Source organism: Nansenia antarctica (genome assembly GCF_963989245.1).
Source record: "Nansenia antarctica genome assembly, chromosome: 11".
Classification (NCBI taxonomy): Eukaryota; Metazoa; Chordata; class Actinopteri; order Argentiniformes; family Microstomatidae; genus Nansenia; species Nansenia antarctica.
Window position 1 is genome coordinate 5,980,675 of NC_137681.1, and position 17,987 is coordinate 5,998,661.

A 17,987-nucleotide genomic window follows, 5' to 3' on the forward strand; every position below is an offset into this window, starting at 1 on the left:
CCAAGGAGATCATTGTGGACTTCAGGAAAACTAGGGGCTGCGTACACTCTCTTATCTACATCAATGAGATGCAGGTGGAGCGTGTTCCCAGCTTGAGGTTCCTGGGGGTCCACATCTCCACATGAGGACCTCTCTTGGACCCTCAACTCCTCTTCGCTGGTCAAAAAGGCGCAGCAGCGCCTATTATTTCCTGAGGAGATTGAAGAAAGCCCAGCTGTCTCCTAGGATTCTGGCCAAATCAATAAATACAGGATCCTCAGGTCCCACACCAGCAGGCTCCAGAACAGCTGCTTTCACCGAGCTGTCACTCTGATGACAATCCCCCCCCCCACACACACACACACTGATGAGCACCCCCCCTCCCTGAAGTCTACTAATCATGTTATCCCAGTCTGTCCCCACGGTGTTGCTATCACACCTTATTGTGTGCCTGCCTTGTATGAAGAGCTACATTTTGCATAATATTAATAATAATAATAATACATTTTATTTGTATGGCGCCTTTCAACACACCCAAGGACACCTCACAGGGTAATAATAATACACAGTAAAATACAGTCAGGTTAAAAACAGTGGGCGGTGACAAGGTGTCAAACCCAGTTAAAACTAAACAGAAAGAAAAGAAACAACAGAAAACAAAACAAAAGAACAACAGGAGGTGAAGTACAAGGACACAGGATACAGATTACAGTGAGTATGCCAGTTTGAACAGGTGGGTTTTGAGTTGACTTGAGTGACTTTTGAATGAGTTTATAGAGTCTGACTGGCGGATGTGGAGTGGCAGGGAGTTCCAGAGCTTGGGAGCCCAACAGCTGAAGGCTCTGGCACCCGTGGTGCTGAGGCGTGAACTGGGGACAGTGAGTAATCCAACAGAGGCATAACCCATTCTATACCTCCAGACCTCTTTGAAAGGGAACAGTAATGAATATCTGGTCACAATCATAATCACCCATCTCTAATTCATACTAAACAAAAATGTCCTGCCGTGTCACTGTTTCCACATCTGTCTTGCAGGTAACACTGTTCAAGATGTATATGGCTGTGATCTGTTGCTGCTAAAAGTATTGCCATGTCAGTTTCCAACTCCTCTACCTTCCTCGAAAGGTCTTGATTGTGTTGGCCTATCACCTTGATGGGACTCGCATTGTCTTGCGATATGCCCAGTAATGCCACATGCAAAACAACACTTTACACTGTCTTGGCCTAACTAACCACATGTAAAACAGACAACCATTCCATTGGATCTCCCTGTGAAACCTTTTACATTTACATTTACATTTTGGCATTTAACAGACGCCTTATTCCACAGCGACTTACAATCAATACATTTGACTAAGCAAGTGAATCATCAAGCCACCAGTCGTAGCAGGAAGAGTAATCTAGCTCAGGCCCGGGGCCAATGGCAGTCTCTGTGATAGAAGGAAAAAATAAAGATTAAAAAAATATAAATACTTTATTTTTATTTATATATATATATATATATATATATATATATATATATACACTGTAGAAACAGAGAAACAGTACAAGGGGGGCAGTAGAAGTCTTAGGGGACACAGTAACGGGGAAAAGCAGGTGTTTCAGGAGACGCAGTGCTGGGGGGTAGTAGATGTCTCAGGAGGAGCTGTTAAGGTGTAACCTGAAGAGATGGGTCTTCAGTCTTGCTATGTGCGCCCTCTTGTCTTGCTTTGTGCGCCCTCTTGTCTTACTATGTGCGCCCTCTTCAGATTCAGATTCAGATTCAGATAACGTTTATTGCCACTATGCATTACACATATAGGAATTTGCTTCGTCACCACAGCAAGTGCGTTAATACTTTTTTCACATGTCAAAAAACAGGACAACACAACAACAACAACACAGGACAGACAACAGTGCATTGGATAGTGCGGTATAAAGTGCAGTGCAGAGTTTTTACAGTGAGTCCAGTTCAGTCCTGGGCAGACTTGGGGGCGGGGGGGAGGGGGAAGCCAGAGTCATTTATCAGCCTGGCGGCTGAGGGGTAGAAGCTGAGCCTGTGGCGGGCCTTCAGTGCCTTAGGCAGCCGCAACCTTCTTCCAGAGGGAAGCAGGGTGAGGAGGCCGTGGCCGGGGTGGAAGGGGTCTGCCATGATCTTCCTTGCCCTCCTCAGAGCCCTGGTGTCATGCAGGGAGTTGAGGGAGGGCAAGGGACAGCCGATCACCCTCTCTGCTGAACGTAGCACCCGCTGCAACTTGGCCTTGTCCTTGGTCGTTGCATCAGGGAACCAGGTGATGATGGAGTGTCTTGCTTGTCTTGCTATGAGCGCTCTCTCCCCCACATGTAATGTAGACAACAACTCCTCTGACTCATAGGTCTCTCCCTCTTTGGACGCTTTGATTCAATTGTAGTATTGTAACCTTTATGCTTCCTTCATGCTCTCCTACCAAAGTACATACAGAGTACATTGTGTGTCCCCATAAGCAGATCCAAGGTAGCTTGTAGTTGACATTATGTTTCTTTCTTTTTTTAAGTTATTTTTTTCTGAGTGGGGCAGTCCCACTCATATTTTACATTTGACAGATACAGTGAAGAAAGACAGGAAAGTAAGGAGAGAGGGCATGTCAGCAGGGCATGGGCCGGATTCGAACCCATGCCGACATGGGCATAAGTGTGCACTGTAGACCACGGTGCTTGGTGCTAGACCACTGGACCACCCCCAGGCCACAACATTATGTTTCTGACAGCAGTGTTGTAGACTTTGGTCTTTTTGGTCACCATGTCTGTGTACAGGGTCTGTAGTTCAAGGGCTTGCTTGTCGTGTCATAGCATCTGATCTGTGCAATCAGTGTTGCTTTGAAGCGGGGGGGGGGTCTTGCGTTAAGTTGAGTTAACCCAACAACGCCACTGTATGAATTGAAAGCTTCCCACAATCTGCATAACATATCCTGCCGGATGTTCCCTTGGTGTCATTTGTATACCTCCTTTATCTTTTGCCAGTTTTACTGAACAAGTGCCCGATACAGCAAGCAAACCACTTCCTAGCTCTCCACATCTGCAGTTTGCATACTCTGAGGAAGAGCCCTGGCCAAAGAACGGGGCAGACAAGCTATCAACACGACACACGTGTCACTATCAGTTAAGCTATAAATCAGACATGCCGTTTTAGAGTAGATAGCTAGCTAGACACACGTCACAATCAGTTAAGCTAATAAATCAGACATGCTGTTCTAGAGTGGCTAGACATTCCACAGGGTCCAGATGAGCAGGTTCAAATGTCCCAATATTCTTAGTCATGGACTCTATGTCCCCGGCAGACATTGGCTTCTTTGTTGAGGTGATGAGAGCTCGCGACCTTTCGCAGGCGTAATGGTGGTTGTGTGATGCACTGGAGCTAATGGGAACCTTGCTGTCTCAATGACCCACTGTCTTGGTGTATCTGGCTGTGTTCCCAAAACGTGTGTTCACTTCAGACCTCTTAATTGCAAGTTTCTAGGAAGTAATCATAAGCTGTGTGCTCTTTGGTTAAAGCTGCGGTTGTGTTCGCTAAAGGCTGTTCATGTGTCAGTAATGATGTTCGTTCGCCCAGAAATGTTCTTCATTAGCTGTAGCTGAACTTCTGCACGAAGGTTACTCTGGGATTGACGTGTTTTGATTGCAGAAGAAGCTCGCTGTTGGACACAGTCCTGTCCAGCCAGTACACTAGTCTCCTTTTGTAGATATTCTTATCTTGAACTTTTTGTGAGAAAACAAGGAGTACTTGTAATGAATGTGTGGACACTCTTCCTTATTCTTTAAAATCATTGGGTTTGCTGTTGAGCTTGTGACATTGCCATATTCGTAGGGCTCATCTTGGCTGTCTAACCACTGTGGAATATCATGTACCCCTTGCTTATCAATATACTGCCCCAATAGCATTGTGAAACCAATGACACACTGAAATCTAATATGGAAAAACTAAAACTGACTCCCTTTCTCAAGAACAAAGTATTCCCAACGACTGTCTATATATACCATTAGTTTAGGAACCCTACACACATCTACTGCCCCTGACCGTGGCCTCAAAAGGCCTGAACTGAATTCTTTAGGCCTGTTATATCCAGTTACACTTGGTACAACGACACACTCCAATACATCGGAATCAATTGCCTCTCCTATCTACAGTACTGTCTCTCCTATCCCAAGTACTTTTTACGGTAAAACAATAACACATCCATTTTAGGATTGGAAACTATCTGGCCTAACATTCCACATCTCAAAATATCATGTAACTAAAGGCTACTGCTTTAAATCTCCTTGTACTGTATTCTGTTGCTTTAGGAATAGACCACCAATCAAATAGCGTCTTCTGGCTAAATTCCCTCACTTGGTGAGCTTGCCATTTCGTGACGTTAGAATTATAAGGCTCTATCTCCATTTTTGTCAAAATTGAGTTTTTTACATAATCTGATCCATTAGGTGTTTATTAATGCCTGTGTGGTGTTATTTTTTAAATGTTTACATGTTTTAGTTAGTAATCAATAAAATACAAAGGTTCCATCTCACAGAACATAATGGAATGTAAAAACGTTGACGCTCAATATCTCTGAACTACCCTAAACGGAGATAGAACCTTATCATTCTAAGCTCACGAATTTGTAAGAGAATAAAAGGACAGTGACAACTTCTGTGTTTTACTTGGTGTGATCAGGCAGCAGACCGAGTCCATATACGTTTTGTACGTCCATATGTTTTTCCTCAGCTGTGGTAATGTTTGATCTATCACCCAGTCTGAAGCAGGATACAAACATTGCATACATTGCCCTTATATCAAATCAAATCAAATTGTATTTGTATAGCGAAAAAACAAAATGTGCACCCAATGCGCTTATATGTTCAATGGTTTGATAGCTCTTGTCACAAATAACTTCAAATAACATCACTCACCATCACTGGGTGTGGTGACAACCAACTCAAAAGGGTTGCCTTGATTAGCATGTCTCCTAACAGATCCTACTGTACTCTGAAGGACAGAGACACAGACTGATTCTGAATGTGTTCATAGTCTGAATCTTTCTGTAATACATGTGTCGATTAAGGTTGATTATGGTGCATTATAAATGTGTTGATTATCTTTTCCACATTAGTTGATTAATCTGATGTGTAAATGTGAAATATGTTCACCATATTCATTTGGTTGCCTAATTTAGGTGGTCAGAGGTATTTCTAGACAAGAAATGGTGGTGGGGGAGTAACAGTCAATGATCTATAACATAAAACAGTATATAACATACAATATAGTATGTATTGAATATGTGTCTTTTGCACAGTATATACATTAGGCCTACTATGTCCTATGAGTTGAGTAGGGTTGCAAAGGAAAGGGATATTCAATTACCATGGTTTGGGAAAGTTTCAGAAATGTACAGGAATTATGCAACCCTTTGTTGAGTATGCATACTTTTCCCATTAGCCTCTATTTTTTTTTTTTTTTTTTTTAAAGAACTATTGCACGTGAGCTTAGAATGATAAGGTTCTGTCTCCGTTTAGGGCAGTTCAGAGATATTGAGCGTCAACGTTTTTACATTCCATTATGTTTTGTGAGATACCTTTGTATTTTATGAATTACTAAAAAAACAAAATTCTACATTTTAAAAATAACAACACACAGGCATTAATAAACACCTAATGGTTTTGATTGTAAAAAACTCAAAAATGGAGATATAACCTTATAATTCTAACGTCACGTGCAGTCTACCACACGTTTTCTGATATGACGGCATAATCAAACTTTCTTATGTTATTATCAATACTATTGAAACAATATCTATACTATCTCTATCTATATCTATCTCTGAAAACTTGCAGGAAACTATTTTGTGAGCAAATAGCTTCAATCTATATCCCTAGTGTCTACTATAATACTCTACTCTTCAGGGCAATTTTGATACAGCGCAATTATTAATATTATTTTTCCCCCCCATTGGATACGAGTCTCCTTTAAAGACCACCGCCTCTTGTCGCGTCACCGGGCCGCATATTACGTCACCGAGGCTACGTCACCGAGGCTTTCGCTCTCCTTGGTTTTGACGGCCGGAGAGGGGGGAGTCGGAATGCTCCTGGTCCATCTGCCCCCGCTACCCGGCGAGGCCCTGGTCCATCTGCCCCCGCTACCCGGCGAGGCCAAGCCAATGTCCCGTGGCCGACAAAAGGATGCGGTAACCGGGCACCGACCGTTCCAGAAGAGGGGGACCACCGAGCTGACCATTTGAAACACATGTCCACCGGTACAATAATGCATTTATCTATGTCATAATACTTACTGTCTGATCGTTCTGTGCTTGCGATTCTAATACTCTATATTTTGGGGTCTTTTTTTAATCCCCTTGGCGCTCAAAAACAAACAAAAAAAAAAAAACGATCAATGTATTCAAATCGGGAGAGTGGAGGAGTGGGTTGCGCTGAGGACATTGAAGGGTAACCTCCTCTCTTGTGTTGTGCAAGCCTATATTTAGATAGCGTAGATATGTCCTTATAAATAAGGTGGCGACAGTGAGAATGAGTGAAAGCAGCGCTCATTATCTGGAAATGATGTTTTAAGGCTACAGTTGTGAGATTGGCATGTGCGTTGTGGCATTTCATCTGTGTTTGGGTTTTACGCAGGCTTGTAGAATAAACATACTATTGTTCGGCCTATGGGGCGACTGTAAATCGGCCTATTGGGACAGGACGTGTTGGGTTGTTTTCATCAGATGGTGAAACATTTGGGAATGTTTGCAATGCACATAGTGCTGTCATAGTGCTCATTAGCTTTTTAAATTATTTAATCCGAAGTTCTACTTCTCAGTTTGGCGACGTGTTCACGTAAAGCCTCCTGGTTTGGATTTTAGGACGCATAGCCAGTTAGTGTATAACGGGAATCCTTATCCTAATAATTACACTGAATTAGACTTTAATGTCAACCTAAAACAAACGCTATCTGACTCCTGTATGCATGTACAATTTCACATTTATAAGGATTCTTTATGGATGTATCATTGACCATAGGCTACATATTTAAGTTAATAGTTGACTATTTAGTTATTGCAGTAACATGATTGATTTTTTTAGAAACACGTTGCTTAAGACTACACAGGGGACATTGAACCATGCATTGGACTCATTTCTTTGACTCTTGGTTGGTCGTCTTATGGTCAAGATAGGCAGTGATGTAACGTCCTTAAGGCCAGCCCTCACTCCTCACCCCAGCTACAGCACGTCTGCAACAGTGGATGCCTTATGCCTGAGGCGTAGCTCTTATGTCAAAATGGCACTCTTCCAAGTCTGGAATGTGGCCTACATGTTCATGTAGTAAATTAATGTAGATGTAATGTGGAGCATTGGAACATTGCTAATTAGTGTCTTTGTTCATTGATAAATTCATAAGATGTTATGTGCATGGAGCATTGGAACATTTCTAATTAGAAATCGTTTGTTCATTGATAAAGGTCATTGGTCAAGATGTTATACTGATATGGCTGTGAAGAAGATATTTGCGTATCTAGGCTATTATTATTCAATAATAATAATAATAATAAGACATGCTGTCTTTTAGCAATTTCAAACCAGTTATTATTATGTCATACACATGTCGTGACGTTAGACTTATAAGGTTCTATCTCCTTTTTTGTCATAATCTGATCCATTAGGTGTTTATTAATGCCTGTGTGGTGTTATGTTTTAAAATGTTGACTTTTTTGAGTTAGTAATTCATAAAATACAAAGGTTCCATCTCACAAAACATAATGGAATGTAAAAACGTTGACGCTCAATATCTCTGAACTGCCCTAAACGGAGATAGAACCTTATAATTCTAGACGGAGATAGAACCTTATCATTCTAAGTTCACATTATGTCATAGACATGTATCTTCATTTGCGCTAGTCTGGTATATACATACATTGTATTGTATTACTGTATGTTCCCATGTTCTTATCTCAGCTCCACCCTTATCTTCCGTCCTCATGCGCCAAGTCCCAAACCCCCAAGGTCCCCAGGGACTCTGGCTGTCATTTCCCGTTTCCGTTGCCATAGTTGGTTTGAGTGACGGCGCTTATACAATACAGCTGGAAAACTATGTCCTGTACTTACTAGGAAGTTCTACATCATGTAGCTTTGTAGTCTTATCTTATCTACAGTTTTAGTGGAAAGCAGGATTAATTTAGGCTTGAAGACTGGCCTCCTGAAGTGAAAGGTCACGTGCTGTCACCTTCAAGTTTCTCAAAACGATGACTTGCTTTAGTGAATGAATGGTGGTGGACATACTGTAGGTTTCTGGCTGGAGCTAATCCCGCCTTTCTGATCTCACACAGACATTTACATCTACATTTTCACAGAATGTAGAAGTGAAACTAGCACTGGCTTGGGCCTTTTAATCAAGGTTTAGGCTACATGACATCATGTCAGCCAAGGACAGAACTATGTGGTTCCTAAAATCAACAGAGGCTTCAGGAAGTATTCAGGCCCCTTCACCTTTTCTACATTTTGTTGTGTTATAGACTCACGTCTATACGTTTTTAGAAATGTTAATGCAAATGTGTTAAAAATGAAATACAGAAATACCTCATGTAGGCTACATAAATATTCAGACCCATTACTGTGACACTCTTAAAATTAGCCCAAATGCAAAAATGTCTCGTTAATGTGATTTCTGATATTTTTATAGTCTCATGGGAATCAATTACACACTGGATTAGGATGTCATTAACTCAGCAAATGTTCTTCTGATCCAGACACCATCATCCATCAACACCCCAGTGCCTGCTGGGAAAACAAACATACCCATAACATGATGCAGCTATCACTATTCTGCACACTATTCTTGGTGCATTGCATGTGCTGGATTTGCACTAAACTTTCTTTGCTGTATTACTTGAATTCATTTTTGCAAACCCAATTAGGGATGTGAGATTTTTTTAATTTTTTTAATTTTTTAGGATGCTTTTTGGCCACTTGGTTATAGACCAATTATGTAGAGTGACTGAGATGATTATTGTCGCACTGTGCTGTTTCTTCCCCAGGCCTCTGGGTAGCATACCTGAGCAGTTTGTGACAACCTGTTCCACACTGTGTGTAATTGATTTCTATGCAAATCAGAGACCCTATAAAAACAAAGATATTCATTCCAAAATCACATGAATTATTCATTCATACTATTATCCTTGCATTAAGATTAAATTCAACTTATTAAGTGACTTGTTGACAACATGTTTGCATTTGAGCTAATTTTAAGAGTGTCATAGCAAAGGGTCTGACTACTTATTTAAATTAGGTGTTTGTGTATTTCAATTTTAATACATTTGCAAAAAAAAAACGTGTTTTCGCTTTTTCATTATGGTGTATTGTATGTGAATTGATGGCAAAAGAAATAGACCAGAAATTGAGTCTATAACACAACAAAATGTGGAAAAAATTAAGAGGTCAGAGTACTTTCTTTTGGGGCGACTGTGGCGCAGGAGGTAGAGCCACTGAACACCAAATTGCTCCCAGTGAGCGGGCCGGCGCCTTGCATGGTAGCTTGCCGCCATTGGTGTGTGAATGTGTGTGTGAATGGGTGAATGAGAGGCCGTTGTAAAGCGCTTTGGATAAAGGCGCTATGTAAGTCAGTCCATTTACCATTTAGTTTCTGAAGCCACTGTCTATGTCCTCTGACCCTCTCGCCCTCTCTTCCTCAGGTGAGGCCGAGCGCCCGGCCCATTTCGCCTCCTGCCAAACATGGCTGCCCCTTCCGCCCCCAACCTTGGCCCCTGCCCGCCCAACAAGAGCTTCCTGGTCCTCTTCGACTTCGACGAGACCATCATCAACGAGAACAGCGACGACGTGGTCGTCCGGGCCGCCCCGGGCCAGCAGCTCCCCGATTGGCTGAGAGACTCCTACAGGGAGGGGCACTACAACGAGCACATGCAGCGTGTCCTGACCTACATGGCCGAACAGGGCGTGTCCGAAGACTCCATCCGCTCCTTCGTCGAAAAGATCCCCGCCACGCCGGGCCTCCTCACCCTCTTCCAGTACCTGCTCGCCAACAAGCAGGACTTCGAAGCAGTCGTGGTCTCTGACGCCAACGTGTACTTCATCGAGGCCTGGCTGGAGAGGGCGGGGGCGCGCCACCTCTTCCAGAGGATCTTCACCAACCCGGCCAGCTTCGACGCCAAGGGCCGCCTGGTGCTGCTGCCCTTCCACTCCCACGGGTGCAAGCGCTGTCCGGAGAACATGTGCAAGCAGGTGGTCCTGCGGGAGTACCTGGCGCGGAGGCAGCAGGAGCGCGGATGCCCCTTCCAGAGGGTGTTCTACGTGGGGGACGGGGCCAACGACATCTGCCCCACCCTGGCTCTGGGGCCCAGGGACACGGCCTTCCCCCGGAGGGACTTCCCCATGCACCGGCTGCTGGCCGAGATGCAGGCGGCCCAGCCGGCGACCTTCAAGGCGACCATGGTGCCTTGGGCGAGCGGGGACGACGTGGTCGACTGTCTGAAGAGACTGATTGAGGAGAGATAGAAGAGAGAGAGAGATGTGAAAGAGAGAGAGAGTTGGAGGAGGGAGAGATGAGTGAGGAAAACTATTCTCAGCAGTGGTCACCAACTCTGGTCTTGGAGAGGAGCTTCAGTGCAGGCTTTAGGTCTCACACCAGCACTAACACACCTTCAGCTAGTAAAGGTCTTCACTCTCACACTCTCAAATCTGTTGATTTGTGGATTCATGTTTTTCTGTGGTGTGACTGCCTGGAATATAAGATTGTATCGTTACCAGGACTAGTGACCGCTGGGATACACATCTGTAGTGAATGACATGTCTTAGTGCTGGCCTGAGCCTGTTCAAGCAACTTTCTAAGGGCAGGGTTTAATGTCCACTGGGGTTAGACGGTGAGTGTTCCTCACTCAGGCCTTGGGTGGCTACGTGGCTCACAGGGTTTTGTCCCCGGCTTTGTACTAACATACTTGATTCCGCTAGCTAATAATGGTCTTGATGATTAGTTGATGAGTAGAATCAGGTGTTCTAGCACTGTCCGGGACAAAAGCCCACACACATAAAAGCCCACACACATAAAAGAACCCAACCACTCTAGAACCAAGAGTGATGGATGAGCACCGGGATAGGGTGACAGAGATCTAGCTGCCACTGACACTCTGGTACACACTCCGGTACACACTCTGGTACACACTCTGGCACACGCGTTGATACCTAATATACACGCCGATTATACAAGGGTAATGTACACCAACTTGAGATGTCAGTTCTGTGTACACCTGCACTGTACCCCTTCTTCATACTGTGCACCATCAAACTGTGAGAAACATTGTGAAACATTGAGAAGAAGTGTGTCAATCTATACCCCCCCCCCCCCCCCCCACACACACACACACACACACACACCTTCTCGTCAGACATTTGACCCTACTGGACTGTCTTGAACTCAATTGCTTGAGGGCTTGTAGGGCTACGTTTCTGGTGTCAGTTCGGGGTTGTGTTTCAAGACCTTTGGGGACCTCTGGAGTAAGGGCTAGATACAACCTGGTGCTAATGCGGCAAGGAGCAACCTGTTGCTGATTCGGAATTAGCATTAGCAACAGGTTGCTGCTGCCAATGTAAAACAAACAAGAAAAAAGATAATCAAATAGGGGATAGCCTGAGGGATGAAGTCACTAATCTGGGGCACCCCCCCATAACTGTCCAAATGAGTCACGAATACCCCGAGTATTTTAAACGTTGGTTCGGCTCAGTGTGTATCACCCTCAAGGGTCAATCTGTAATTCGATCCCTGCGCGAGACCGTTATGAAATCGCTCTCTGTGAAGGAAAGGTCATGGGTTAGAGTTTGGGTGTGTGATTCACACCCTGATGAAATGAACAAATGCTACAGGCTTCCTCCTCGACCAGTGAAAATGAACAAATTTGCATGTTGACGTTTTTAGTGTCATCGATGAAAGCCTTTGAGAGCAAATGCATCGGTGTATAAACACACTTCTTGTTTAGGTTTGTCCCAGTTGTAATAATGTCATCTAATGAAGAAACTTAACCTGGCCATAATATACTCACACAGGCTCTGGACCTCCACCATCACACACCCAATAGTATGTTGTAATGACTTTTGGTCTCAGGGAACTTAGGGAAGTAAGATGTATTAATTAATCAAGTAATTAATTATATGAATAGAGTAGCCATAGTTATAGAAGTGTTTGTTTGCATATCAGCAACATTGCTGTGACATATTAATAGTGATTGTAAATCACATTGATTTGGTCTTTCAGAACAAAATGTATAAGCATGATAGAAGAGCTACTATATCAAATAAGAGTGGTGGGTGGTGAGTTGTACTAATGACATGGTCGCTATGGTATACAATATATAACACACGAATATCCCTGTTATGCTTCTGTGCAATAACTGGTTTCATGAGTGGACGGAAAAAGGCGGAGATAAAAAAAAGAAAACCGTTACCCCTGCGCCACCTACTGGACACTTTTACTACACGCTCAGACCTCAGGTTTTCAAACTGAATGTGTTAAAGAATGTTGGTACAGTATTATGGTTCCACTACAAGTAAAGTGTTTGGTGTTCTCAAAGCTAATATTAGTATTGATTCAAATTTTAAAATGAACTTTGTTTGTTTGTTTACTTTGGTTTGACGGCTGCTGCAATATTCTAATTTCTACCGGCATTACTCCTGCAATACTGAACTGATCCTCCTCACTGTTCAACTTAAGAGACTTTATGCTGTGTTATTCATATTTTACCCTGTGTGTCTGTAATTTAATTTAAGGATCATGTCTGTAATGTACTATTGTACTAAACTAATAAGGAATATAAAGCCATTAACTACCTTTTTTTCCTGGTTTGTTTTCTCTTTATTCAAGTCCACCAGTGGCGGTTATGAGCCGTCTAATGATCGCAAGGTTGGCAGATGGGCGGTTCGAGCCCCGGCTGTCCACATGTCGAAGTGTCCTTGGGCAAGACTCTGAACCCCAAATTGCTCCCAGCCGGCCGGCACCTTGCATGGCAGCTTGCTGCCATTGGTGGGTGAATGGGTGAATGAGAGCGCTTTGGATAAAGGCGCTATATAAGTGCAGTCCATTTACCATTTAACAGTGGTCACCAAGTCTTCTGTTCTGGCCTAGCACTAACACATTTGATTCAGGTAATAACGGTTTGATGGGTGATCAAATGTGTTAGTGCTGGACTGAAACTAAAGCTTGTAAGCCCTGTAGTTATACAGGACAAGGTGGTCCATGACCACTGCTTTACATAAGGCATTGTTGATAGCCGCTAGCATATTCTTTACAGAATGAACCCAATCTTATTATGTATTTATTTATTTGAATGGTTGTAGCATAAGAAAAGCATAAGATTTAGTCCACTGCAGGTAGCAGCTTTCCGCACTGTGCTTTCAGTGGTACATTTGATTTGTACAGCAGAATGTCCAAGGTAGAGGGAGTTGACACTTTAAAAAAATACTCAGTCCAAAAAGCTGTTATCTGCCATGTAGCCTATGGGTTGAATCCCAGCCAAATATTGTATCCATAATATCGTTTTTTTATAGCTTTTCCTGCCACAAGATGGCGCCAATTGCATGTGTTTCTGAAAGACAACTGCCCATAAAGCTTTGTACTGGATGATTGACTTGCAAATTGAACTGACTGGCAGAGGTTATAAGAGGCCCTATTCATTACTGTCCTAATTTACTGTCCTAATTTTTCTCCAAAAACAAGTTATTTTTACCTTTGAACTTTGACTTGTAATTATAACTTCCAAGTTAGCGTGTTGTTATACATATAATCAGGCCTCCATGAACAATATTGCTTCTCTAAAACCACAACCCTTACTTTCACAGAATAAGACAGGAAAGGCCTTAAGCCTTGTCGTGATGTAGATCACGTCTGGTGTTTGTGTGCGTCCGTGTCACTCTGCTCACACTGAAGTGAGCTGAGGTGCTGCTGAACTCAGCTGAGTAATAAGTGGTTGATTCAGCAGTCTGCCAGGAACAAGCACTGGGTCTAGACTGTCATATCGGAGCACTTTGAGCTGCAACGTTTGCAGGAAAAGCGCTATACAAATAAAAAGTTATTATTATTATTATTATTATTATTATCTCTGTTTATGCCTTTTGACCCCTCCAGTTATAACTCTTTCCTGCATTTTAAACTCACTCTCTGTCTCTCTCTCTGTCTTTCCTGTCACTCTCTCTCTCTCTCTTTCTCTCACTCTCTCCCTCTCTCTCTCTCTCTCTCTCTCTCTCTCTCTCTCTCTCTCTCTCTCTCTCTCTCTCTCACACACACACACTCTCTACCCCCCCCCCCTCTTCTGACTCCCCTGCTTTTATCCACCATTATATTTTCTGTTGTCAGTCTAGTCCATTAATGATAATGTCAGAGCAAGAGCTGACCAGACTCTATATACTGTATGTATAACCCTCCTCCTCCTCCTCCTCCTGCTCTCTGTCTTCCTCTCTCTCTCTCTCTCTCTCTCTCTCTCTCTCTCTCTCTCTCTCTCTCTCTCTCTCTTCCTCCCTCCCTCCCTCCCTCCCAGTCTTTCTTCACGTGGAGTCCTTAATGACACCTCTGGTTCTCTTCCAGAAGGAATACAGACAGATGCTGACTATCCTGTAGTTGTAGTACACAAGCCTGTGTTGTCAGTGAGGAGTCTCAAGTCTCACACAGTTCCAGGGGACGTAAACTAGAATAGATTTTTCATTGTGAGTGGTAGCCTATTGGGGGACTGATATTTCCACAGAGAGAATATTTTCTGTGTCAATTACTGTCAGAAAATGGGCAGAAAACGACGTGCCACCAAATTGAATTGTCAATGGCCTCAGTTGGGTAACTTAATAAACGAGGAAAATCTGATTAATGTCAACCGTCTATAAAAAAAAACTATGACAAATCACCCCTGTGGAGCTCAAACTTGGACAAGTGCATCCCTCTCTCTCTCCCTCCCTCTCTCTCTCCATCTCCCTCTCCCTCCCTCTCCATCTCCCTCCCTCTCTATCCCTCTCTCCCTCCCTCTCTCCCCCCCTCTCTCTCCCTCCCTCTCTCCCCCCCTCTCTCTCTCTCCCTCTCTCTCTCTCTCCCTCTCCCTCTCTCTCTCTCTCTCTCTCTCTCTCTCTCACTTAGAGCTCTATACTTATTATCCAGGTACAAAACCAGAAGCACCTCCATCTAATACCCCACCACCTCTGCTACAACAGAGGAATCCCACTTGTTAAGGCACTTTACAAGCAAGGCAATGCTATCTGGTGATTGGGCCGTGGATAAACCCATTGATTTTTCCTCATTCAATTACTCCTTCCGAGGTTAAAGATAACTCAGTCAAGGGACTTGACTCTTTTAAAGGGTCACTTTGAATTAGAACCCAATGCTTCCTCTGCCAAAACGCTATCAGGTTGATTAGGCTTTAAGTGTTTCCCCCCTTTTTGCGCCTGTGTGCTCGATACTGGCTAAAGGTGAATCTAATTGGTTTGAGAGTCACACTCCCTGCATGCACCAGTCAGTCACAAGTGTAACTGTAAGAGAGATGGAGATAGGAGAGGGATAATGTGCTAGTCTTGTCGTGTCTGATTTGATGTCTCTCCAGTTCCTGGTAGCAGTAAAGTTGAAGACGTCCAATATTTCGTTAATTCAGGTGGCATAGTTCAAGTTGTTAACTTGACTGAAAGCGTTAACGCACTGTAACTCTACAGGTGCTATACATGTACCTACCACACATGTAATGTTTTTTTGCTGACTAAAAATCGAAAAGTACCAGATTCTCATCCCTAACATCTGGGTCGATTATGCATCATGTTTCTCAGAAAGGCTCCTTAGGATCATGAAAAGAAAAAACATGACATGGAAAAACATAATTTTGAGTCTAGATCAAGTGAGCTTTGACAAGTATGGAGCAGAAGAATTTGATAAGGTATTGCTGCAGCACAGCATGTGCTTACAACCCCCCCCCACCCCCCTGACTACACTGTCTAGTCAAGCCAAGTTCTTCTCAGAGTCTTTTTGTGGTGTATGAAAACAAAGTGAGATGTCTTCATAGGTGGACACATCTGCAACACAAAGAACCATGTAAGTGCACTAATATTTTGTCATTCCTACAGTGTTATTGTTGGTTATTCCAGCATCTAATTGGTGCATATTGCATGTACAGGTGCAACTCCAAAAATTAGAATATCGTGCAAAAGTCCATTCATTTCAGTAATTCAACTTAAAGGGTTAAACTTAAATATTATATAGACTCATTGCATTGTACATATGCATGATTATACTTTTCAGAGGGCTGACATTTCTGTATTTAAAATCCTTTTCTTATTGATTTCATGTAATATTAAACATTTCTGAGATATTTAATTTGGGGTTTTCATAAGCTGTAAGCCATAATCATCAAATGTATAACAAATAAAAGCTTTAAATATCTCGCTTTGCATGTAATGAGTCTATATAATATCTAAGTTTAACCCTTTAAGTTAACCCTTTATGTTACTGAAATAAATGAACTTTTGCACGATATTCTATTTTTTTTCTAAGTAAAGTACAATTATAACTGTCATCGAAAGCCAGAGTAATTATTAATAGACTATGCATCATTTGCAACTAACAAAACTACAACAGAATTACAAAATGCAACATGCAACTTGGTCTCCAGTGGATGGGGGATGCACAGTGCTACACACAGGGACGTTTTGAATGAGGAGGTTTCTGCAAACGCACGGGGCTTCATCCACAGTCCACCGCGTCGACTGAACCAGAGAGTTGATTGAGTCGAATGTCGTCAATTCGGGAGTGAAGATGTCAACTTTTCGGTCTTGTTGTAAGTGATAACTTTAAGTTAACGCATGATTCATCTGTCACCGACCTTGTCACTGGTTTGGAGAGGGACACAGACAGACCGCGTATACACACCGGGAAACACACCGTATAACACCGGGAAACACACCGTATCCAGATGTTCAGCTCGCCGGTTAGTTAGTTAGCCTCCAGATGTGAAGAAGAGCTTTGAAGAAGAAGAAGGGAGAGAAGACAAACGTGCTTGGACTGTTTCTGGACGCTTACCTCCCCAGCAAGAAAGAAAGCAAACACGACACATTCTGCTTTGTTTAGTTTGTCGAACTAATGATTTATCAGAAGCACGTTGACGTCTGGACGAGGAGGTGAGGTGGGACAGGACAGGTAGCTAGCCATGTCACTGCTGTCTTGTTAACACTGATTAACACTGATTAATACCTTTAGTTGACAACTTCAGGTCAGCTCACTAGCTGGTCAGCTAGTCTGACATGGTTGACATTTCATTTATTCAACTCGAAATTAACTAATTTGATCTGAAAACAAGATGAGTCGCTAGCTATCTGCAGCTATCCTCTCTCTTACTCTGGGTAACTTTCCCTCCCTGACAGATTTATTATCAATAGCAGTTCGTGACGTTAGAATTATAAGGTTCTATCTCCATTTTTTGTCAAAATTGAGTTTTTTACATAATCTGATCCATTAGGTGTTTATTAATGCCTGTGTGGTGTTATTTTTAAAAATGTTTACATTTAGTTAGTAATTCATAAGTAATTCATACAACGGTTCCATCTCACAGAACATAATGGAATGTAAAAACTTTGACGCTCAATATCTCTGAACTGCCCTAAACGGAGATAGAACCTTCTCATTCTAAGCTCACGAGATATCAATAGCATTTGATTTTCCATTTGCTTGCTACTGCACAAAGCTGCTGCTAGACTAGGTCTCAATGGATCTAATTTACAAGTGATTATTGATAACAACTTTCAGATAAATGTTAGTTAGCTAGATATTAAATGTCTTCAAGCATTGTCTAGTAGGTGTAAGCAGAGATCCTACTGCATGTTAACCAGAGTCATGTAGAGATGATGGCATTGAGATTGAATCAACAATTGAATGATACAGTAAGTAAGGCATTCCCCCAAAGGGAATGTCATTGTTGACAGCAGTAGCTATAGCTGCAGGCATGCACATGCACACACAAACACACACACACACACACACACACGCACGCACGCACACACACACACAC

General features: G+C 42.8%; 1 protein-coding gene across 1 annotated transcript; it reads left to right on the forward strand.

The window, feature by feature from the left end:
- Positions 1-770: 770 nt before the first annotated feature.
- LOC308167502 (putative phosphatase phospho1) lies at positions 771-10,470 on the forward strand (the record flags this gene model as incomplete). Its single annotated transcript, XM_080541919.1, has 2 exons — positions 771-861; positions 9,656-10,470. 2 exons carry the CDS (start codon positions 771-773, stop codon positions 10,468-10,470), a joined length of 906 nt encoding a protein of 301 aa, XP_080398045.1.
- Between the last annotated feature and the right edge of the window lie 7,517 nt (positions 10,471-17,987).